This window comes from Notolabrus celidotus, chromosome 1 (genome assembly GCF_009762535.1).
Source record: "Notolabrus celidotus isolate fNotCel1 chromosome 1, fNotCel1.pri, whole genome shotgun sequence".
In the NCBI taxonomy this organism is placed as follows: domain Eukaryota; kingdom Metazoa; phylum Chordata; class Actinopteri; order Labriformes; family Labridae; genus Notolabrus; species Notolabrus celidotus.
This window is the reverse complement of record NC_048272.1, coordinates 42,096,329-42,121,147: the sequence shown is the minus strand read 5'-3', so window position 1 is coordinate 42,121,147 and position 24,819 is coordinate 42,096,329. Positions and strand designations below refer to the sequence as shown.

At 41.9% G+C, this 24,819-nt stretch overlaps 8 gene segments (V, D, J or C); 6 read left to right on the top strand and 2 right to left on the bottom strand.

The window, feature by feature from the left end:
* The first annotated feature begins 2,764 nt into the window (after positions 1 to 2,764).
* Positions 2,765 to 3,246, top strand: LOC117814706. The segment is given in 2 exon segments: positions 2,765 to 2,816; positions 2,924 to 3,246. Coding segments are annotated over 2 exon segments (375 nt in total).
* A 613-nt stretch (positions 3,247 to 3,859) lies between these two features.
* Positions 3,860 to 6,169, bottom strand: LOC117814620. The segment is given in 3 exon segments: positions 3,860 to 4,370; positions 5,076 to 5,207; positions 6,127 to 6,169. Coding segments are annotated over 3 exon segments (510 nt in total).
* Positions 6,170 to 6,464: 295 nt separating this feature from the next.
* On the top strand, positions 6,465 to 7,076 carry LOC117822285. The segment is given in 2 exon segments: positions 6,465 to 6,516; positions 6,624 to 7,076. Coding segments are annotated over 2 exon segments (381 nt in total).
* Positions 7,077 to 13,913: 6,837 nt separating this feature from the next.
* On the top strand, positions 13,914 to 14,825 carry LOC117822317. The segment is given in 2 exon segments: positions 13,914 to 13,965; positions 14,073 to 14,825. Coding segments are annotated over 2 exon segments (375 nt in total).
* Positions 14,826 to 16,995: 2,170 nt separating this feature from the next.
* LOC117822384 lies at positions 16,996 to 18,052 on the bottom strand. The segment is given in 2 exon segments: positions 16,996 to 17,457; positions 18,034 to 18,052. A coding segment is annotated over 1 exon segment (288 nt).
* Positions 18,053 to 19,811: 1,759 nt separating this feature from the next.
* LOC117822279 lies at positions 19,812 to 20,410 on the top strand. The segment is given in 2 exon segments: positions 19,812 to 19,863; positions 19,971 to 20,410. Coding segments are annotated over 2 exon segments (384 nt in total).
* A 1,206-nt stretch (positions 20,411 to 21,616) lies between these two features.
* On the top strand, positions 21,617 to 22,098 carry LOC117814547. The segment is given in 2 exon segments: positions 21,617 to 21,668; positions 21,776 to 22,098. Coding segments are annotated over 2 exon segments (375 nt in total).
* Positions 22,099 to 23,817: 1,719 nt separating this feature from the next.
* On the top strand, positions 23,818 to 24,347 carry LOC117814474. The segment is given in 2 exon segments: positions 23,818 to 23,869; positions 23,977 to 24,347. Coding segments are annotated over 2 exon segments (423 nt in total).
* Positions 24,348 to 24,819: the final 472 nt, after the last annotated feature.

Genomic DNA, 24,819 nt, shown 5'->3' with positions numbered 1-24,819 from the left:
GTTTTCTCTCTGACCACGCCCCCTCAGGAAGTGGATGTGCCTCGGCTCTCCAGCACGTTGATCTAATGTTTACATGTTGGCTGAATATACACGGCTGCTCAGAGATCACGTTACTTCAACCCTCTGAATCTGATCCAGAATCTGATCCTGACGGAGAGGCGCCTGCAGCAGGACCTTTCTGAAGGATTGGTCACAGATTTAGTGTTTCTTGTTGTTTTATTTATCAGTATGTCGACGTGTGTCTTGGTACACAGCTACAGATATTAACATGTAGCTATGTAGCTATGCTAATTAGCGCTAGCACTTATCCATGACAAATAAAAATCATCCACTAGATCTTCAAATCTGCAGACGTGGGGAGTAAAACCGACCTTTGTGTTTATTAAGACAGCCTACAACTAGCATGCCTCCCTCCTAAGCTCCTTGTTAGCACACATGTGTGCAGGTAATGAAAAACGGAGGAGGGATTCAGTATTATTTTATACAGTCTATGGGCTGAACAAGCTCCGAGCTCTGACTCCGTGACAGACCGGATATTGTTGTTACGTAACAAAAACACTGAAGTCTGAAACGGCTGGTTTCACACACATTTACAGAAAGGTGTAGAAATCAGAACAGGGGCAGAATGGATTCTTTTCATTCTCGGGGGGTTTGTAGACATGCCAGGGAAACATATTTCAGGTAGAGAACCATTAAAAAGTCAATTTTGCATGATATGTCACCTTTAATGGTGCATACTGCCACCTAGTGCACTGGAGTGTGTGACATGTACAGTGGATATCAAAAGTCTACACACCCCTGTTAAAATGCCAGCTTTTGTGACAAATTTAGACCAATATAAATCATTTCCACCTTTAATGTGACCTTTAACATGAAAAATTCAATTTTAATTTAAAAAAAATACATTTTAGGGGGAAGGGAGTGTACACATCCTTTAACTAATAATTTTTTGAAGCTCCTTTTGTTTTTATTACAGCACTCTGTTTTTTGGGTAGGAGTCTATTAGCATGGCACATCTTTACGTGGTGATATATATCAGAACAAATAAATAACTGGTAATTATAATTTAACATTACTAAAAAAAATTATAAAATATATATATTTTTTTACATTATTTAATTCATTATTTAATCCTTTAATTTCCGGCAGGCTGGCAGCAGCCAAGGCGTATTGCATTTACTAACTCGAGCTGCACTTTGCTTTGTTCCCAAACTGAGCTTGTTTTATGTATTAAACCTATTACACATATTAACTTCCAGGTTACATTACTGTAATTCCTTTTTATCAGGCTGCCCTAATACGTCTCTAAAGACTCTTCAGCTTGTCCAAAATGCTGTAGCTTGAGTTTGAAGCAGCAAAATGTGACCACAGAGAGAGAGATACATACAGAGAGTGTGTTCACACACACATCACAGACCTGTACATACACACACCACAGACCTGTACATACACACATCACAGACCTGTACATACACACATCACAGACCTGTACATACACACATCACAGACCTGTACATACACACATCACAGACCTGTACATACACACACCACAGACCTGTACATACACACATCACAGACCTGTACATACACACATCACAGACCTGTACAGACACACACCACAGACCTGTACATACACACATCACAGACCTGTACACACACACACCACAGACCTGTACATACACACATCACAGACCTGTACACACACACATCACAGAGCTGTACATACACACATCACAGACCTGTACATACACACACCACAGACCTGTACATACACACATCACAGACCTGTACATACACACATCACAGACCTGTACATACACACACCACAGACCTGTACATACACACATCACAGACCTGTACACACACACACCACAGACCTGTACATACACACATCACAGACCTGTACACACACACATCACAGACCTGTACATACACACATCACAGACCTGTACATACACACACCACAGACCTGTACATACACACATCACAGACCTGTACATACACACATCACAGACCTGTACATACACACACCACAGACCTGTACATACACACATCACAGAGCTGTACATACACACATCACAGACCTGTACATACACACATCACAGACCTGTACACACACACATCACAGACCTGTACATACACACATCACAGACCTGTATATACAAGCAATGATTACAGGGAGAGAGAGAGAGAGAGAGAGAGAGAGAGAGAGAGAGAGAGAGAGAGAGAGAGAGAGAGAGAGAGAGAGAGAGAGAGAGATTAATGAAGGTTATGAGAGGTAATCTACTCTGTGTCCTGTAGGTGGCAGCAGAAGAGTGTAGTACTGGTCTCCCCTCTTGTCTCAGTAACCATGAAAGCAGTCTGGCATCACTGCTCAACCATGCCAGCAGACAGGTTTCACTTCCAAACACAAGAGTAGCAGGTCACATTTATATACATCTGATGGATCCTATTAAGAAACAATGTTCATTTGTTTGTCTGTTGAGGACGTAATTTGACACATTTGTTTTTCATTTTAATGCTTTGTACTGATAATATTAAAATAATGATCAGAGCGTTTTAAAAATGTCTAATAAGAGCATCAGGTGTTCACTGATCCGTTGATATGAATCATTTCCATAGAGAGCCACTTTGCATCAGCAGCACCATGCTCCAGTGCTCTGGGAGACTTTATAGTCCTGAGAGTTGAACACTGGATGACTGACAGCTGTCCTTCATCACAACAGAAGCCACAGAAATCCTCCTCCTCCTCCTCATCAAAAACATGACTCTGATCTGCGTCCTCATCTGGACTCTCCTCTGCTGCTGCTTCACAGGTAAAGTCCAGAGAATCAAACTCCTCTCCTCTATGAACATCCGTCCCTCTGAAATGAAGCCCACAAAACCCTGACACTGCTTTATGTTTCTGTCTCTGTATCCTCAGAGTCCAGAGGACAGGTCACAGTGACTCAGCCTGCAGCAGTGAGCTCTGCTCTGGGAGGCTCCGTCACCATCTCATGCAGGACCAGTCCGAGTGTTGCTCATACAGACCACTTATACTGGTTCCAGCAGAAAGATGGAGAATCACCTAAACAACTTATACGCAACACCAATCAGAGGATGTCAGGGATACCTGAACGGTTTTCAGGCAGTGGATCTGGATCAAGCTTCACTCTGACCATCAGTGGAGTCCAGACTGAAGATGCTGCAGTTTACTACTGTCTGAGTTTTCACTACATCAACAGTCAGTATCTGTACACACAGTGAAAAAGCATCGTACAAAAACCTCCCTCAGTCAGACTGAACAGAAACTGAACTGACAGCTGCAGAGACTGACACAGTTCACTAAAGAGACACACACACACACACACACACACACACACACACACACACACACACACACACACACACACACACACACACACATACACACACACACACACACACACAAACACTCTTATTTCCCTCTGATTCTGATCCAAATAAATGTCCCTACTGAGGTTCCACTCACCTCCATGTTTGAAATGTCGTTTGCATATTTAACATTTTAAGACCTACAAAAAGAATCAGCCTGTGGAACCCATCCTTAAAAACACAACAACAAGACGTCAGCTAATTTACTGTTAATTTCATATTACGGTGTTTCTGTGGCGATGACGAACATCCATATTTGAATGAACTACCTCCAGGGGCGTCATCTGATCCCCCCTAAAATTGCTCAGCGTGTTGAACACAAGATGAAACTCATTAAAAGATTGAGTCTACATCAAAAGGTGTGGGTGAGTTATATGAGAGGAAGTTTCTGTTACAGTTTCAAAGAAGTCTAAAGCTACTTACATATATCAAGGGAATGATAAGCAGGAAGTGAAACACATGCCACTTTGATGATAATAAAATCTTTATTGTTTTAAAACATTGAATCCATCAGCATGAGAGGAAACAGTGAAATGTTGAAACATGAAACATGTCATGATTGAAAGAGAGAACCAGAGACAGAGAGTTTAGACTGAGAGCAGGAACAGAGAACAAACACAATCAGGGTCCCAGTGAGGCAGATCAGGACTGGGGACACTGGTCTCTGCTCATGGACTGTGAGACCAGAGTCTGAGAGCCCTGAGTGGCCTCACAGGTCACAGAGCCCACCTTCCTCCACTGGTCTGCAGTGAGGCTCAGGGTGCTGCTCCAGCTGTAGAGGCCGTCCTTCTCCAGCACAGCAGGGCTCCTGCTCTCCTCCCAGCTGATGCTGCTGCTGCTGCTGCCACCACCCACCTTCCAGGCCAGACTCCAGCCTGAGGGGAAGCCCTTGTTGGCCAGGCACATGAGCGTGGCATGCCCCTTCTGCAGCTCAGCAATGGAGGGGGAAAGCACCGTCAGGGTGGGACGCGTATCACCTAGGAGACACCAATCAGCTTAGAGGACAGGGAGCACACAGCTGTCAATCAAACAGCAGACACTGAGACAGCTTTAATGTTGAAAGTTGAACTTCTGCTTGAAGGAGTGTGTGTCAGGTGTTTTTTCTGCTCCACCAGTCACTCACTCACACATTGTTTCACTTCCCTTTAAGAAGCCTCTCATGCATATCAGCACAGAGACACTCATCATACAGAACCAGCTCAAACACATCAAACTACACTGCAAATTCAATCCCAGAAAAACTACTGACTGCAGTTCAGAGCTCTTCATGAGAATCTAAATTAGAACCAAAAGGATCAAAAAGTGTAAAAAATGTTAAAAAACTGTCAAAATTGTAACAACTTCTGATCACACCTATCAGAAACCTTCCTCTGCTTTACTTACCAACACAGATAACACAGTGACTATGGCAGATTGTTGAATTAAAATCACAGATTAAATATTAAAAATGTTAAACAGATGGTGGATTTTTTATAACCTCTAAGTTTTTTAAATTTCAGTTTGACAGGAACACTTCAAGATGTGTTCAGTAAAGCTGCTCTGAGTTTAGTTCCACGGCAAAGGAGACATAAAAACAGAAATACTCAAAGTCATGAGGAAATATCGTCCTGAATTAAACATAAAAACACTAAATGTAAATCAATATTTCACTTGAAGCTTTTAGTAGTTGTACAGAAACTTACTTCCAACATCCAGTCTGGTTCCTCCACCGAACGTGTACCACAGTGATACAAAGTCATTGAGCCGCCGTACAAAAACCTCTGACTGTAGAGAGACACAGCTCTCTGACTCTGACACAAACACACTCACTGAACCTGTCTCTGTTCACTGGATCTATATCACATTCAATCAAATCTTTAAATCAAACATTACAACACTTTTTTTTAAAGATTATTTTATTAAGATGGAGATCATTTCTCTAGAGGATTTCTACAGAAGTTTGAACCTACATCATAATGAATTTACCCTCCTGTTATGTTGTGGGTCAAATTGACCCATTTAAAAGTTAAAAATAAAATAAAATGTTAAAGTATTATTTTGCTATGAAACTTCTTCTGCTTGTCTTAATTAGCATAAACCACATATACACTGAAAATGGCTCATTTCACACATTTGCATTGCACATCTTTGAGAATTAAATTTGGGGACCCCCTCTAAAATGAGATGGGGGTTTATCCCAATCAAATACATTTCTTTCAATTGAAGAACACAATTGCACTTGATATTGATTTCAATGGTTGGTAATGGAGTTAATAATGAGATTTAAAAAATGTTAATTTGTGTTTTTGGGGGGGTTCGGACACTTTTGGATCATTAAATATGCTTCGGGTCAAGTTGACCCAGGAACATTATTGCTGTCCCTAAGAAACGAACATAAGAGGAGGGGTTAAAAAATAATCTATATTTATATATCACTTTTCCAAACAGGGTTACAAAGTGTTTTACAAATACAAACTAAACTAAAAAACAATGAAAGGAATAAAAGGAGGAAGACAATGTCTACATTTACATGAGACTTTTAATTCCTCTTTAATTCAGAATAAAAATGAAATCCACTTTAAAAAGATTTAAAATGACCTCGTAAAAACCTAAATCAGAATGAAAATGACCATTCTGAATTAAACTTAAATCTGAAGTGCCTGGTTTATTCAGATTTTAAATCTGAATTGAATAATTCTTTGATCACGTACAGTATATGTTCATTCCACTTTAAATTAATTCCAGTCGTGCTACCCCCCAGGACCTGAATCAGACACAAGACCATCTGAAGGAACATCTTTCTGCATCCATCACAAGCACTGAAATACACAAAGCTGGAGCAACACTTTGTCAATCACTTCTTCATCCACATATTGATGATTGATCAGGAGCATGCTGAGAGTGATCCCAGTCCCTGCTAGAGTGAGTCAGAGCATTTCCATAGAGAGCCACTTTGCATCAGCAGCACCATGCTCCAGTGCTCTGGGAGACTTTATAGTCCTGAGAGTTGAACACTGGATGACGGACAGCTGTCCTTCATCACAACAGAAGCCACAGAAATCCTCCTCCTCCTCCTCTTCATCATCAAAAACATGACTCTGATCTGCGTCCTCATCTGGACTCTCCTCTGCTGCTGCTTCACAGGTAAAGTCCAGAGAATCAAACTCCTCTCCTCTATGAACATCCGTCCCTCTGAAATGAAGCCCACAAAACCCTGACACTGCTTTATGTTTCTGTCTCTGTATCCTCAGAGTCCAGAGGACAGGTCACAGTGACTCAGCCTGCAGCAGTGAGCTCTGCTCCGGGAGGCTCCGTCACCATCTCATGCAGGACCAGTCAGAATGTTTATTATAGCGGCTACCACTACTTAGGCTGGTACCAACAGAAAGATGGAGAAACTCCTAAACTGTTCCTTTATGCTGCTAGCTATCGAGTATCAGGGATTCCACGTCGTTTTACAGGCAGTGGATCACACTCAAACTTTGCTCTGACCATCAGTGGAGTCCAGACTGAAGATGCTGCAGTTTACTACTGTCAGAGTCTCCATCAGATCAACAGTCAGTATCTGTACACACAGTGAAAAAGCGTCGTACAAAAACCTCCTTCAGTCAGACTGAACAGAAACTGAACTGACAGCTGCAGCTGGAAGCTTCTGCAGAGACTGACACACTTCACTGAAGACACACACACACACACACACACACACACACACACACACACACACACACACACACACATGCCACCATAAAATCATCTTGTATGCTGATGATAAACAGTTACACTTTACAAACCCTCATGATTATGTCCATAAAGCCACCGTTACTAAAACGTTACTCACTAAAGACACACACACACACACACACACACACACACACACACACACACACACACACACACACACACACACACACACACAGTATCTTCTCAAACACACACCACCACCATAAAATCATCTTGTATGCTGATGATATACAGTTACACTTTACAAACCCTCATGTCCCACTGATAATGTCCATAAAGTCACCATTATTTAAATTAATAATCCCCTCCTTTTTTAAAAATGTCTCAATTAGACATTTGAACAAACTCATATGACGTGTTTAATTAAGCAGAAGTCCAAACTAGAAGTAAATCCAGTGAAACCCAGTCGACTGCCCTCATCTATGATAAGTATCTACAGTCTGGTTTAATGTCTAAATATTTTCTGCCTTCAAACACTCACATTTTTGCATTTTCCTTTGAATAAAAACAAATCTAATTAAAAGCATCATGTTGCTAAAGTTGCTTTGTGAACGCCAAATCCTCATCATTTAATCTGTGACTGAAACATTCATGTTGTCAAAGCTGTTGGAGAGAAACACCATAATATGTTGAGGACGGTCACATCTGACTGACTCTGTGTGTTTGCATACGTGTCCTTCCTTTTTGCTCTCAGACATTAAGAGGTCAGTGTTGATCAGCGGCTGTCCAGGCCTTTCAGAGACACTGACACGTCCACAGCTCAATGATGAAGTCATTTATTCTACTGATGGCCACCCTGAGGCTCCTTGTTCACAGTGAGGATCATGTGTGAGACAACTTTTAGAAACGTTTCTCTGTGTTGAAGAAATGAGACTCTTCTGTTTGGATGTTGGTTGTCTTTCTCCAAGCTGGACTTGTCTCAGTAATCTGTTTCTTCTTCTTCATGTGTCCCAGGTTCATCTGGAGAAGTTATCCTGACTCAGGATCCTGGATCTCAGTCTGTGGTTCCAGGACAGACTGTTTCTATCAGATGTAGTCAGTACAAGCGTTAGTACTTGTCTAAACTGGTACCTTCAGGAAGCTGGAAAATCTCCCAAACTCTTGATTTATTCTGCTTCAAGTCGTCAGTCTGGAGTTTCAGATCGTTTCAGTGGGAGTGGATCTGGGACTGACTTCACTCTGACCATCAGAGGAGTCCAGACTGGAGATTCAGGAGATTATTACTGTCAGCAGTGTAACAGCTGGCCATTCACACAGTGATACAATGTCATACAAAAACCTCCCTCAGATAAAGAGAGGTGATCTGTATCAACAGCCGTGTAGTGACAGAGACAGAGCAGACTAGGTCCTTAAAACAATCTACACATGTCAGGATTCTCTTCAGCTGTCCTCTCCAATGAAGTCAAACGATGCCCCAAAGACATAAAAGACAAGCAAAGATGTAAATGATGTTTGGAGTCATTAATCAGCACATAAATAAAAACATCATCTTTGTTATTTCAGGTCAGACATTTAATACCCAGTCTGGTTTCTGCACCAACAAACCTCTACAGTTTAACAACCTCAACGAGCGACTGTGAAGAAAGCACTTTAACAAACACGGCTCTTTGACATGGACACAACAAAACTTCACAAGATGAGTCACTTTATATAAATTCATGTCCAGTAAGAAGGGATCAGAAAACACTGATATTAACATCTTCATCTGATACTAAATCAGACTACACTTGTTATTGATTTCTCTTTGTACATAAATGATAAAAGACAAACTAAAATTCAACAAAAACGTCCAAAGGTTCATTAGTCCATCAATCATTTCCATAGAGAGTCACTTTGCATCAGCAGCACCATGCTCCAGTGCTCTGGGAGACTTTATAGTCCTGAGAGTTGAACACTGGATGACTGACAGCTGTCCTTCATCACAACAGAAGCCACAGAAATCCTCCTCCTCCTCCTCATCAAAAACATGACTCTGATCTGCGTCCTCATCTGGACTCTCCTCTGCTGCTGCTTCACAGGTAAAGTCCAGAGAATCAAACTCCTCTCCTCTATGAACATCCGTCCCTCTGAAATGAAGCCCACAAAACCCTGACACTGCTTTATGTTTCTGTCTCTGTCTCCTCAGAGTCCAGAGGACAGGTCACAGTGACTCAGTCTGCAGCAGTGAGCTCTGCTCCAGGAGGCTCCATCACCATCTCATGTATGACCAGTCAGAATGTTTATGGCCCAAGCCAATGCTTAGCCTGGTACCAACAGAAAGATGGAGAAACTCCTAAAAGGCTCATTTACTTGGCTAGCACTCGAGAATCAGGGATTCCAGCTCGATTTTCAGGCAGTGGATCTGGATCTGACTTCACTCTGACCATCAGTGGAGTCCAGACTGAAGATGCTGCAGTTTACTACTGTCAGAGTTATCACGACAACAGTCTGTTTGTGTTCACACAGTGAAAAAGCGTCGTACAAAAACCTCCTTCAGTCAGACTGAACAGAAACTGAACTGACAGCTGCAGCTGGAAGCTTCTGCAGAGACTGACACACTTCACTGAAGACACACACACACACACACACACACACACACACACACACACACACACACACACACACACACACACACACACACACAGTATCTTATCAAACCCACACCACCATAAAATCATCTTGTATGCTGATGATATACAGTTATACTTCACATTACCCCATTTCGCACTGATTATGTCCATAAAGTTCTTAAGTACATCCTTCTTTCCCTTTAAAAAATACTCTTTTAGAGAACTTTGATTTTATATTTGAACAAACTCATATGACGTGTTTAATTAAGCAGAAGTCCAAACCAGAACAAATACAAGTAAATCCAGTGAAACCCAGTGGGCTGCCCTCATTTGTGATAAGTATCTACAGCCTGGTTTATTGTCACTATCCGGCCTTTATAGGTTTGACCTGGAGTCAGATTTAACACACAAAGTTGTCTGGCATATTGAGATATCATCGGCAAAATGTTAGGTGGAAAAATACCAGGGGTGTCCCGGTACAACTTTTTCACTTCTGCTACAATACCGATATTGCAGCCTTGAGTATTGGCCAATACCGATATCGATCCGACAAGATATCAGCATGAATTATACATACTTTTATTACTTATTTTGTAGTATGGAATGTAAAAAAGGCTTAATCAAGTGATATTACTCAAACAGAGAACAATAGTCAGCAACAGTTGGTATGAGAAAACTGACCTGTGTATTATTAAACAATGGGTTACATTAATTTTAACCTGAAACATAAGAATATACTACAATTCAATAAACTACATTACAAAATAAAGGAGACGACCCTGAAAAATGACCTCAATAAATCCAATAAAAACAAATTATACTTTTAAAGTGGAAAATACAATTCAAGTTCACTTCAGTTATTTCTTACTGTCAGTATATGGTGGGAACCAGTGTTCATTTATGCAGCTATTTTAGATTTAGTCTTAGTCTTAAGAAGAAAATGCCTGTTAGTTTTAGTCACATTTTAGTCTTTGATTTTTGACAAAACATTGTCTCTCTTTAAAATAATTCATAGTGGATCAGATATCAGGATCAGGGTTACACCAAGTGTTCAAATAGTCAATATTTCACTCTTTGAACACTTTTGTGTAATATCTGAAGTTAAGTCAAAAAACATGATCCTCACAGTGGCCCCAGCCGTGTCCAGGTGAGAGAGGGCTCTCTGAAGGAGGTAGATGACAGCGTCATCCACCCCGGTGCCAGGTTGGTAGGCGAACTGCAGCGGGTCCATCGATGGTCTTACCAGGGGTCTCAGGTGACCAAGGACCAGTCTCTCCAGGGTCTTCATCAGCTGCGATGTCAGCGCCACCGACCTGTAGCTGTTCAAGTCTTTTGGGTGAGGGGTCTTTGGCACCGGTACCAAGCAGGATGTCTTCCACAGCTCTGGTACCTTCCCCAGTTTCAGACTCAAGTTGAAGATGTGCCCCACAATCCCACACAGTTCGTCTGCACAGGATTTGAGGAGCCTTGAGCTGATGCCATCTGGACCCGCAGCCTTCCTCGTCATCACCCTCTCAGTTGAGTCCTCACCTGGCTAGTTGAGAGGGACAGGGGGGGGGCAGGGGGTCTGAATGCAGTGTTGACGGACAGGGATCAGACACAAGTGGACTAATTAAGGACAGGGTGGGCTAATTTCACATTTTGTGAGTGAGGTAATACTCAAGACACTCACGTATATGTGCAACATACTGAAGAAGTTAGTTTTTCATGATATGTCCCCTTTAAACCTTCATCGCCTCTGTTTCTGATATTAATGTATGGATGAGGGAGAACTTTTAAAAACTGAACAGAGAGTGAGAACTAAAAAGAGACCCCTGGTGGAGAGAATACCAACACCAGGAGCTTGGACAGAGCATTTCCATAGAGAGCCACTTTGCATCAGCAGCACCATGCTCCAGTGCTCTGGGAGACTTTATAGTCCTGAGAGTTGAACACTGGATGACTGACAGCTGTCCTTCATCACAACAGAAGCCACAGAAATCCTCCTCCTCCTCCTCCTCATCAAAAACATGACTCTGATCTGCGTCCTCATCTGGACTCTCCTCTGCTGCTGCTTCACAGGTAAAGTCCAGAGAATCAAACTCCTCTCCTCTATGAACATCCGTCCCTCTGAAATGAAGCCCACAAAACCCTGACGCTGCTTTATGTTTCTGTCTCTGTATCCTCAGAGTCCAGAGGACAGGTCACAGTGACTCAGCCTGCAGCAGTGAGCTCTGCTCCGGGAGGCCACCATCTCATGCAGGACCAGTCAGAATGTTTATAGCTCAAATCTTTTAGCCTGGTACCAACAGAAAGATGGAGAAACTCCTAAACCGCTCATTTATGTTGCTACCATTCGAGTATCAGGTATTCCAGATCGTTTTACAGGCAGTGGATCTGGATCTGACTTCACTCTGACCATCAGTGGAGTCCAGACTGAAGATGCTGCAGTTTACTACTGTCAGGGCTTTCACTTAATCACCAGTCTGTTTGTGTTCACGCAGTGAAAAAGTGTTGTACAAAAACCTCCCTCAGTCAGACTGAACAGAAACTGAACTGACAGCTGCAGCTGGAAGCTTCTGCAGAGACTGACACACTTCACTGAGGACACACACACACACACACACACACACACACACACACACACACACACACACACACACACACACACACACACACACACACAGGATCTTATAAATCACACACCACCATAAATTAATCCTGTATGCTGATGATCAGTGATGGTCAAAGTCCACGTCTTCATGACTTCAGTCAGAGTATAGATCCTCCTGGTCAAACATTACTCCAATACAAGTGAAAGTTGTTCAGTCAGATTCTGACTTGAGTTAAAGTCCTGGAGTACTTGTTTTTAAAAATACTGAAGTATTCAAAGTACTTTTTAAAATATCTCTAAACGTATTTTCACAAAGCATGAGGTCAGTCAAGAATGCACGGGTGAACATTCTGCTTTGTTCTGTTTATCTAGAAAACATGATTTCATATCTAAAAAGTCTACCATGAAATCTAAACTAAGTTACTACAAGCACAGACAAGTTTACAATGTTCCTCTGGAATCAAAGCAGTGTGTTAGCTCCAGACCTCCACATGCTTTCTCAGGTTAGATGCTGATGTTTTGGAGGCTGTGATGAAGTTTGTGTGGTAAACAGATCAGAGATTTACAACAATACAAACAATCATTCTGTATTTCAAAAGCTCAAACGTGGGTTTAAAGTATGGCCGTGGTGCTCAGGTAGAGAATCATCATCCTCCTCAGTCATAGCCATCATCACCACGACTACATGAACGCACTGATCTGAAGAACGTTTGATCTACGCTCAACAGAGGTACGGCTACACCACTGAGACAAACCAAACACAAGAACACCAACAGTTTACGGTCTTTGGGATCTGATGTCAGAAAAGAAGACTCATCAGCTGACTTCAAAGTAAGAGTAGTGAGTAACTAGAGCACTGATAGAAATGTAGAGGAGTCAAAAGGATGATATTTGTCTTTAAATGGAGGAAAAGTAAAAAGTCCAAACTAGAAGAAACACGAGTAAATCAAGTGAAACCCAGTCGACTGTCCTCATCTACACTGAACTAAAATATAGACACAACACTGTTTTTGTTGCTCCCATTCTTCATGAGCTGAACTCAAAGATCTAAGACTGTGTCTGTGAACACTAAAGGACTATTCCTCTCAAATATTGTTCACAAATGTGTCTAAATCTGTGTTAGTGAGCACTTCTCCTTTGTTGAGATAATCCATCCACCTCACAGGTGTTGCATATCAAGATGCTGATCAGACAGCATGATTGTTGCACAGGTGTGCCTTAGGCTGGCCTCAATAAAAGGTCAGTCTGAAATGTGAAGTTTTATCACACAGCACGATGCCACAGATGTCGCAAGTTTTAAAGGGAGCGTGCAATCTGCATGCTGACTGCAGGAATGTCCACCAGAGCTGTTGACTGTGAATTGAATGTTCATTTCTCTACACAAAATATGCAAAGGTGTTTCAGAGAATTTGGCAGAACATCCAACCGGCCTCACAAGGAGAGTGAGCACTAAAAAGAGACCCCTGGTGGAGAGAATACCAACACCAGGAGCTTGGACAGAGCATTTCCATAGAGAGCCACTTTGCATCAGCAGCACCATGCTCCAGTGCTCTGGGAGACTTTATAGTCCTGAGAGTTGAACACTGGATGACTGACAGCTGTCCTTCATCACAACAGAAGCCACAGAAATCCTCCTCCTCCTCCTCCTCATCAAAAACATGACTCTGATCTGCGTCCTCATCTGGACTCTCCTCTGCTGCTGCTTCACAGGTAAAGTCCAGAGAATCAAACTCCTCTCCTCTATGAACATCCGTCCCTCTGAAATGAAGCCCACAAAACCCTGACGCTGCTTTATGTTTCTGTCTCTGTATCCTCAGAGTCCAGAGGACAGGTCACAGTGACTCAGCCTGCAGCAGTGATATCTGCTCCGGGAGGCTCCATCACCATCTCATGCAGGACCAGTCAGGATGTTTACAGTACTAACTATCTGCACTGGTACCAACAGAAAGATGGAGACACTCCTATACTGCTCATTAAGCATACTAGCACTCGAGAATCAAGTACTCCAGATCGTTTTACGGGCAGTGGATCTGGATCTGACTTCACTCTGACTATCAGTGGAGTCCAGACTGAAGATGCTGCAGATTACTACTGTCTGAGTGGACAGTACATCAACAGTCAGTATCTGTACACACAGTGAAAAAGCGTCGTACAAAAACCTCCTTCAGTCAGACTGAACAGAAACTGAACTGACAGCTGCAGCTGGAAGCTTCTGCAGAGACTGACACACTTCACTGAAGACACACACACACACACACACACACACACACACACACACATATTTTCAGTATCTTATCAAACACTCGCCACCATAAAATCCTCCTGTATGCTGCTGACATACAGTTACACTTTACAAACCCTCATGTCTCACTGATTATATCCATAAAGCAAACAACATTTAAATAGATAATTCCTTCCTTCCTTCTTAAAAAACACTCAGTTAGAGAGCTTTGAGTTTACAGTTTTAACAAAGACACTTGGCCTGATCAAGTAAAGCAGAAATCCAACACCAGAAGAAATATGAGAAAATTAAGTTGATTTTTTATTTCGGTCTGCATCAACAATTAACAATTCTCTCCACAACATAGAAGCCTTCTACAAATCAGAAAGAAAAAAAACAGAACAAAACAATCATTTAGGGATTACACATTTTTAATTCCTCATCACAACTGTTCCCCTCTGTTTATATTTGTCCTTGTCTTTGTTTTTTAAAGTACCTGTTCCTCTTGATTCATACCTGCTTCCTCTGATTTCAAACAACCCCTGAACACATTTGTGAAGTCAATTATTTTGTGCTTTGTACAAAACCTTTGTACTTTCATATTCCAGTAAGTCGTCAAATTTAAGGGCCTTTAAAATAATCAATAATGTGTTGGTTGGTTGGAATCAGTGTTTGTTTTGTAAGTGTTACCCCTTACCTTCACACAGTGGGACATATATGGAGACAACAATAGTGTACACTGAGTTTTGATTCAAGAGTTCTAGTTTTATGAAGTATGGCATTGGTTTTTGACATTTTACTTTAGACATTGTTTATATGTGGCTTCCAACTAAGTTCATGATCATTGATCACACCCTGAAATGTATTTTCATACAACCTTTCTATTTCAACTTCACTGATCTTAAGTTTAACTTGACTTTTTATTTGCCGAATGCCGAATATGATAAACTTTGTTTTTTTAAATTGAGGAAAACTTTTTACAATCATATAAGGTGAAAGGGAATGGCTTTAAACACTGAACCTTGTGAAACTCCATGACTGACTCCCAGGCTGGTTTATTTTGGCTTCATTGACAAGTATAACTGAGTGTCATCTGCATACAAGTGAAAAGTTATGCAGTGTTTCCTCATGTTATGACTGAGAGGAAGCAAATATAAGGTGAAGAGAATCGGTCCAAGCACTGAACCTTGAGGAACTCCATGGCTGACCTTGGTGTGCTCACAGGACTTATTGTTGACATGTATGAAACACAAGAAAAACAAATTTTCATTGAAGGAAATGTTCAGCTTCTGTTGTTTTAGAGTGATGTTATAGAAACAGACACTGTCCCACAAAACGACACAACCAGTTCATGCTGAAGGGAAAACAAAGCACTGACCACAAAGAGCTGCTGAGAGCTCTTCTGTTCTACAGATGAACTGAAATCATGTTTACTTTATGGTCCTTTGAAGGGATTGGTTGAATGATAAATGTATCATCAGTATGATTTAAGACCCTGCTGGAGTCAGTCAGAGCATTTCCATAGAGAGCCACTTTGCATCAGCAGCACCATGCTCCAGTGCTCTGGGAGACTTTATAGTCCTGAGAGTTGAACACTGGATGACTGACAGCTGTCCTTCATCACAACAGAAGCCACAGAAATCCTCCTCCTCCTCCTCCTCATCAAAAACATGACTCTGATCTGCGTCCTCATCTGGACTCTCCTCTGCTGCTGCTTCACAGGTAAAGTCCAGAGAATCAAACTCCTCTCCTCTATGAACATCCGTCCCTCTGAAATGAAGCCCACAAAACCCTGACGCTGCTTTATGTTTCTGTCTCTGTCTCCTCAGAGTCCAGAGGACAGGTCACAGTGACTCAGCCTGCAGCAGTGAGCTCTGCTCCGGGAGGCTCCGTCACCATCTCATGCAGGATCAGTCAGGATGTCTATATCTCAAATCATGTTGCCTGGTTCCAACAGAAAGATGGAGAAACTCCTAAATTGCTCATTTACTTGGCTACCATTCGAGCATCAGGGTTTTCAGATCGTTTTACAGGCAGTGGATCATACTCAAACTTTGCTTTGACCATCAGTAGAGTCCAGACTGAAGATGCTGCAGTTTACTACTGTCACAGTGTTCATGTCATCAACAGTCTGTATGAGTTCACACAGTGAAAAAGTGTCGTACAAAAACCTCCCTCAGTCAGACTGAACAGAAACTGAACTGACAGCTGCAGCTGGAAGCTTCTGCAGAGACTGACACACTTCACTGAAGACACACACACACACACACACACACACACACACACACACACACACACACACATACACACACTGTATCTTCTCAAACACACGCCACCATAAAGTCATCTTGTATGCTGATGATATACAGTTACACTTTACAAACCCTCATGATTCTGTCCATAAAGCCACCGTTATTTAAATCCATCATTCTTTCCCTCTTGAAAAATACTCATGAAGATCAAATAAAGTCACAAACACAAACAATGAATTTGATTGACAGATTTTTATTGTCTGTTAATGAAACTCAAAGAAAACAACAAGCTGGTAAATGTTAGTGCTGAAAGCTGTGAAATAAAGAGAGAGAGACAGCAGCAGAGAGCAGAGAGAGACCAGGATCAGAGTTAAAGCAGGAGCAGAGTTCCAGTGAGTCAGGACTGGGAACACTGGTCTCTCCTCAGTGTCTCTGAGACCAGAGTCTGGGAGCCCTGGGTGGCCTCACAGGTCACAGAGCCCAGCTTCCTCCACTGGTCTGCAGGGAGGCTCAGGGTGCTGCTCCAGCTGTAGTGGCCGTCCTTCTCCAGCACAGCAGGGCTCTTGCTCTCCTCCCAGCTGCTGCTGATGTTGCTGCCGTCGCCCACCTTCCAGGCCAGACTCCAGCCTGAGGGGAAGCCCTTGTTGGCCAGGCACATGAGCGTGGCCGTCCCATTTTGCAGCATTTCAAAGGACGGGGGCAGCACCGTCAGGGTGGGACGCGTATCACCTAGGAGACATCAATCAGCTTAGAGGACAGGGAGCACACAGCTGTCAATCAAACAGCAGACACTGAGACAGCTTTAATGTTGAAAGTTGAACTTCTGCTTGAAGGAGTTTGTGTCAGGTGTTTTTTCTGCTCCACCAGTCACTCACTCACACATTGTTTCATTTCCCTTTAAGAAGCCTCTCATGCATATCAGCACAGAGACACTCATCATACAGAACCAGCTCAAACACATCAAACTACAAATTCAATCCCAGAAAAACTACTGACTGCAGTTCAGGGCTCTTCATGAGAATCTAAATTAGAACCAAAAGGATCAAAAAGTGTAAAAAATGTTTAAAAACTGTCAAAATTGTAACAACTTCTGATCACACCTATCAGAAACCTTCCTCTGCTTTACTTACCAACACAGATAACACAGTGACTATGACAGATTGTTGAATTAAAATCACAGATTATATATAAAAATGTTAAACAGATGGTGGATTTTTTATAACCTCTAAGTTTTTTAAATTTCAGTTTGACAGGAACGCTTCAAGATGTGTTCAGTAAAGCTGCTCTGAGTTTAGTTCCACAAACCTGTGACTGTAGAGAGACCTGGCTCTCTGACTCTGACTGAACTAAACCTACCAGCCCTCAAGATGGAACTCCTTCATCAAAGTAAGACAATAAATCAGTTATTCATTAAAAACTGCTCAGCCTTTAAAGTTATACAATTTAAACTCTCATTTGTTTCTGCAACACTTTAAACTTTCAACGTGAAGTTTGTCTGTTTTCTTAAAGAATTCCCATTTTGAACAAAAAGCTAAGTGATTCATCTCCTACAGATTTCACATTAAAAACAAAGAAGCTCCTGAAACAATAAAGAGTTCATATTTGACTCACATCCAAGATCCAGTCTGGTTCCTCCACCGAACGTGTACCACAGTGATACAAAGTCATTGAGCCGCCGTACAAAAACCTCTGACTGTAGAGACACGGCTCTCTGACTCTGACACAAACACACTCACTGAAATGAATCTCTGTCTGCAAGTTTTTCAGATTCATTAAAATAATAAAAACACGAACAACTACTTTAAAACTGCAACATGTGTTTATAATATATATATATCTTAGAGATACATTTTAAAGTTAATTATTAAAACTGAAGAAATGTCTCAAAAATGTGTCCAGACGCCTGAAACATAAATGTAGGACACAGCTCTCTGATCTCTGATATACATTTTATGAAGACAACAGGACCGTTTTTTTTAAATTACCTTATTCTGAATAAAATATTAATTATGATTATATTTTATTTGATCTTTTTTTAATCATTATTTTCGGGGCCCCTGTCAGTCATGGGCCCTTAGAATCATCCTAACTTGTCCCTCCTATACGGCGCCGCTGATCCTGTGGATTTTCAGGGTTACTAGTTGTACTAGTGAGGTCATGCCCTCACTAGTACAACTAGCAGTTATTTGGATGATCCTCGTGAACTATTAAACACTTTTGAGTCACACTAATTAACTATTTGGGTAAAAAAAAGACCCCAATTAGCAGATCATGTGGACTCTTTGACCTTTAATAGTTATCTTGTAAGGTCCAAAATATTTCCAGGGGAAATTGCAGCGTTAACATCGTTAACCAGTTGAATGTTTTCCTCATAAGTTAATTGTAGGATCAAAGTAGACTCCAAGTAGTTAACTAGTTGCAACATTTCAAGGCCAACATGTCTATCAGCAGGCAACATGTCAATAATGTGGGGCTGATAACACCCAAATCCTCAGTCCTGATTCCACGTCACTTTTAAATTTGTAGTTGAGAGCCAATAGGAAGCCTTGATGAATGCTTTCCCCACCCCAGTTTGTGCAACGAGTGGGACTCGTGACTTTGTCTCTTTCAGGAGTGAAACTAGTAAACACACATAGCCGCACTCTTGCAAATTTTTCAACCTAAAATGGAAACAGGCGTGAAGACATTGTGACAACATTTTGAGAAAGTGTGTTCTGCAAAGAGATGTATTCATTTTAGGATTATTGTTTAATCCATTCCTCAAGCATGAGATCAGTTTTGACTGAGGAAGCTATAAAAAGATGTATAGAGAAGAGCTAACATAAATCAATATTTCATTAGTGTTACAAATTATTGAATAAGTTCTGTGATTAATTAATGCATGCATCTAACAAAAAACCCTCATCAGAGTAACCTTTTCCCTGTTAGAGCATTTCCATAGAGAGCCACTTTGCATCAGCAGCACCATGCTCCAGTGCTCTGGGAGACTTTATAGTCCTGAGAGTTGAACACTGGATGACTGACAGCTGTCCTTCATCACAACAGAAGCCACAGAAATCCTCCTCCTCCTCCTCATCAAAAACATGACTCTGATCTGCGTCCTCATCTGGACTCTCCTCTGCTGCTGCTTCACAGGTAAAGTCCAGAGAATCAAACTCCTCTCCTCTATGAACATCCGTCCCTCTGAAATGAAGCCCACAAAACCCTGACGCTGCTTTATGTTTCTGTCTCTGTATCCTCAGAGTCCAGAGGACAGTTCACAGTGACTCAGCCTGCAGCAGTGAGCTCTGCTCCGGGAGGCTCCGTCACCATCTCATGCAGGACCAGTCAGGATGTTCATACTGGAGGTGTTTCTGACTATTTAGCCTGGTACCAACACAAAGATGGAGAAACTCCTAAACCGCTCATTGATCGTGCTACCATTCTAGCATCAGGGATTCCAGATCGTTTTACAGGCAGTGGATCATACTCAAACTTCACTCTGACCATCAGTGGAGTCCAGACTGAAGATGCTGCAGTTTACTACTGTCAGAGTTTGCACTACATCAACAGTCAGTATCTGTACACACAGTGAAAAAGCGTCGTACAAAAACCTCCCTCAGTCAGACTGAACAGAAACTGAACTGACAGCTGCAGCTGGAAGCTTCTGCAGAGACTGACACACTTCACTGAAGACACACACACACACACACACACACACACACACACACACACACACACACACACACACACACACACACACAAGCACACACACATACTTACAGTATCTTATCAAATACACACCACCATAAAATCCTCTTGTATGCTGATGATAACCAGTTACACTTTACAAACCCTCATGTCCCACTGATGATGTCCATAAAGCAAACATTATTTAAATACATAATTCCTTCCCGCTTCAAAAATACGCATCAGAGAACTTTGTGTTTACTTTTCACAAACTCAAATGTCTTGTTTAATTAAACAGAATGTTCAGCTTCTGATGTTTATGATTGATTTCCCAGTAAATGTCACATCCAGTTAATGCTGAAGGGAAAACAAAGCACTGACCACATAGAGCTGCTGAGAGCTCCTCTGCTCTACAAATGAACTTGAAACGCCAAAACTAAAGTTTTATGTAACCAACGGAAGCACAGAGACCAGCAGGAAGATACCTGTAGCTGCAAGGTATCCTGCAGGAGGACGAGCTTGGTCACCTGAAGGATCCAAAATCCAAGTTTGTGTTTGTCTGTAGTCAGCACTTTAGTAACTTTAACGTTATGTTCACCTTATTCAAACAGTGTAAGGCTGTCTCAGGCTGCTCTGTGTGTAAATCCCTGTGTGATAGAGCACATGTGTGCTTTATTAATGTTTCATTCTTTGTCAATTATGAGCACATCCTCAGCTGCTGCTCAAAGGCACTTAGAGAAGGGCGGTGGAGACACGGTCAAGTCCTGAAGACCATTGCCGAAGCCGTCAGCACAGGGACAGCTTTGGTGAAGTGGTCCTGTCCGTCCAAAGTGGTGACTGTCTCCATGCTGATGTGCATGCAATGACTCAATCAAAAGTTCTCTGGCTCAATATCATATCTGGAATCATGATTTTATATAATTGGAGGAACAATTAAATCAGAAGCTTAAACACAGGATCTATGCAACTGATACTGAATCATGCTTCATAAATAATCCTTTGAAGAGATCGGTCGAGTGATAAACTTTATTATAAGTAGAATCTAAGAACCTGATGGAGTGACTCAGAGCATTTCCATAGAGAGCCACTTTGCATCAGCAGCACCATGCTCCAGTGCTCTGGGAGACTTTATAGTCCTGAGAGTTGAACACTGGATGACTGACAGCTGTCCTTCATCACAACAGAAGCCACAGAAATCCTCCTCCTCCTCATCAAAAACATGACTCTGATCTGCGTCCTCATCTGGACTCTCCTCTGCTGCTGCTTCACAGGTAAAGTCCAGAGAATCAAACTCCTCTCCTCTATGAACATCCGTCCCTCTGAAATGAAGCCCACAAAACCCTGACGCTGCTTTATGTTTCTGTCTCTGTATCCTCAGAGTCCAGAGGACAGGTCACAGTGACTCAGCCTGCAGCAGTGAGCTCTGCTCCGGGAGGCTCCGTCACCATCTCATGCAGGACCAGTCAGGATGTTTACAGTAATATCTATCTGCACTGGTACCAACAGAAAGATGGAGACACTCCTAAACTGCTCATTTACTATGCTAGCAATCGAGTATCAGGTATTCCAGATCGGTTTTCAGGCAGTGGATCTGGATCTGACTTCACTCTGACCATCAGTGGAGTCCAGACTGAAGATGCTGCAGTTTACTACTGTAAGAGTCGTCATGACATCAACAATCAGCTTGTGTTCACACAGTGAAAAAGCATTGTACAAAAACCTCCCTCAGTCAGACTGAACAGAAACTGAACTGACAGCTGCAGCTGGAAGCTTCTGCAGAGACTGACACACTTCACTGAAGACACACACACACACACACACACACACACACACACACACACACACACACACACACACACACACACACACACACTTACAGCATGTTATCAAACACACACCAACATGAAGTCATCTTGTATGCTGATGATATACAGTTATACTTTACAAACCCTCATGTCCCACTGGTTATGTACACATCAATGTCCCTACTGAGGTTACTTTCGCCTCCCATGTACGAAATGTGGTTTACGTATTTAACATGTTAAGACCTACAAAAAAAATCAGCCTGTGGAACCCATACTTAAAAAAACAACAAGAAGACGTCAGATAATTTAATATTAATCTAATATTAAGGTGTTATTTTGGCGATGAAGAACATCCATATTTGAATTAACTACTTCCAGGCGCGTCATCTGTTCCCCCAAAATTGTTCAGTGTGTTGAACACAAGTTGAAAGATATAAGTTATCAAAAGATTGAGTCTACATTAAAAGGTGTGGCTGTAGCTTTGGGTCAAAGTTTGAATTTCATATCAGCCAAAAAATGACTATTTTCTTCCTCTCATAAAATGTTCCCTGTTCTCCAAATTTTACATCCACATGTTCCAGACTTCTGGTTTGAGTTTATGCTGGGAGTTAAATAAGATCATGGACCTCTGCATCACATTATGACTCTCCACTGATCTTTAGGTCAGAATTTTAACACACAAACACATAAATACGTCAAAACCTGTATCAATATTAAAATGTCTTTCCATTTCAAGTCAAATATGAAGGGGTGAAAGGGCGCTATGAGCTCTTTAAGATGTGAAGGTGTCTGAGCATTAAGAGCTTTGTAGGTCAGGTCAGGTAGGTCTAATCTAACTAGTTAACTAACGTTGTCAAAATCCCTCTCACTTGTAATGGTAGCAGAGATTTTGGCTATTTCTCATCAACATGTCAGGACTTTTGGTGTCTACTAGTTAACAAGTAAGGGTTTCAGCAATCAGCTAGTTAACTAGTCAAACAACAAACTAGTGCAGGAAACGGAGCGCTTGATATAGAGGACATGGAATAAATGCTCAGCTTGATCCTGATTGTTTCAAAGCAACGCCAGAGACAAACTGATCACACACATTATATCAAATCAATCCACAGAGAGGAGTCCAGCACATTCCCCCTCTGCCTGTTGACACTGTGGTAAAAACCTTAGTGTGGTCTCAGGCTGGTCTAGAGAGGAAATAATGACAGTTAGTGAGCACAAATGTGAGAGCAGCCTGAGGAGCTACTGGACCCCAACCATCTCTGATCAACTCAATGAAACATCTCCATGTTCACAATCAGCTGTGGTTCACTATTTGTTTAGAAAATGTTTTAAACACAACACATTTCTGCAGATGTGATCGATGTTGTTTAGTGTTTAATAAATGATCATGTGAAGGGATTGGTCCAATGATACACATCATCAGCAGTGTAACCAAACACCCTGTTAGAGTGAGTCAGAGCATTTCCATAGAGAGCCACTTTGCATCAGCAGCACCATGCTCCAGTGCTCTGGGAGACTTTATAGTCCTGAGAGTTGAACACTGGATGACTGACAGCTGTCCTTCATCACAACAGAAGCCACAGAAATCCTCCTCCTCCTCCTCTTCATCATCAAAAACATGACTCTGATCTGCGTCCTCATCTGGACTCTCCTCTGCTGCTGCTTCACAGGTAAAGTCCAGAGAATCAAACTCCTCTCCTCTATGAACATCCGTCCCTCTGAAATAAAGCCCACAAAACCCTGACGCTGTTTTATGTTTCTGTCTCTGTATCCTCAGAGTCCAGAGGACAGGTCACAGTGACTCAGCCTGCAGCAGTGATATCTGCTCCGGGAGGCTCCGTCACCATCTCATGCAGGACCAGTCCGAATGTTTACAATAATAACCAAATGCACTGGTACCAACAGAAAGATGGAGAAACTCCTAAATTGCTCATTTACTTGACTAGCACTCGAGCATCAGGGATTCCAGGTCGTTTTACAGGCAGTGGATCTGGATCTGACTTCACTCTGACCATCAGTGGAGTCCAGACTGAAGATGCTGCAGTTTACTACTGTCAGAGTGGACATAGCATCAACAGTCAGCATTGGTTCACACAGTCATACAACGTTGTACAAAAACCTCCCTCAGATAAAGAGGAAGTGATCTGAATCAACAGCTGTGTAGTGACAGAGACATGGAGCTAACTAGGTCAATGAAACAGAGCACCATGAGTAAATGTTGGTTTAAAAAGAGTATTTAGACTTTTAGTCAAAAACACATCTGCTGTGTGATCAAAGGTAATATCACCCCAAAGATCAGTTCAATGAAGATGACTTTCCCACTGATGAAAACCAGAGACATGGCAGAAGTCACAGAGGTTACTGATATTTAATTCAGGGTCTCAGTGGCCCGGTCAGTGACAAGTTCTGAAGCCAGCTCAGGCAACTGAAGACCGGTCCACAGAACACGGTCGGCATCGACCCCACTCAGGTTTTCCTATGTCTTCCTCCATGCTCTGATGTTACAGTCCAGACATTATTCCATTGAGTTCTGTAGGTTCCAACATCAGCTAATAAAATGTAACTTATCTGTCTTCAGTTATTTTGAGCAGCATGTTTGTTGCTGTGCAATGACACATCA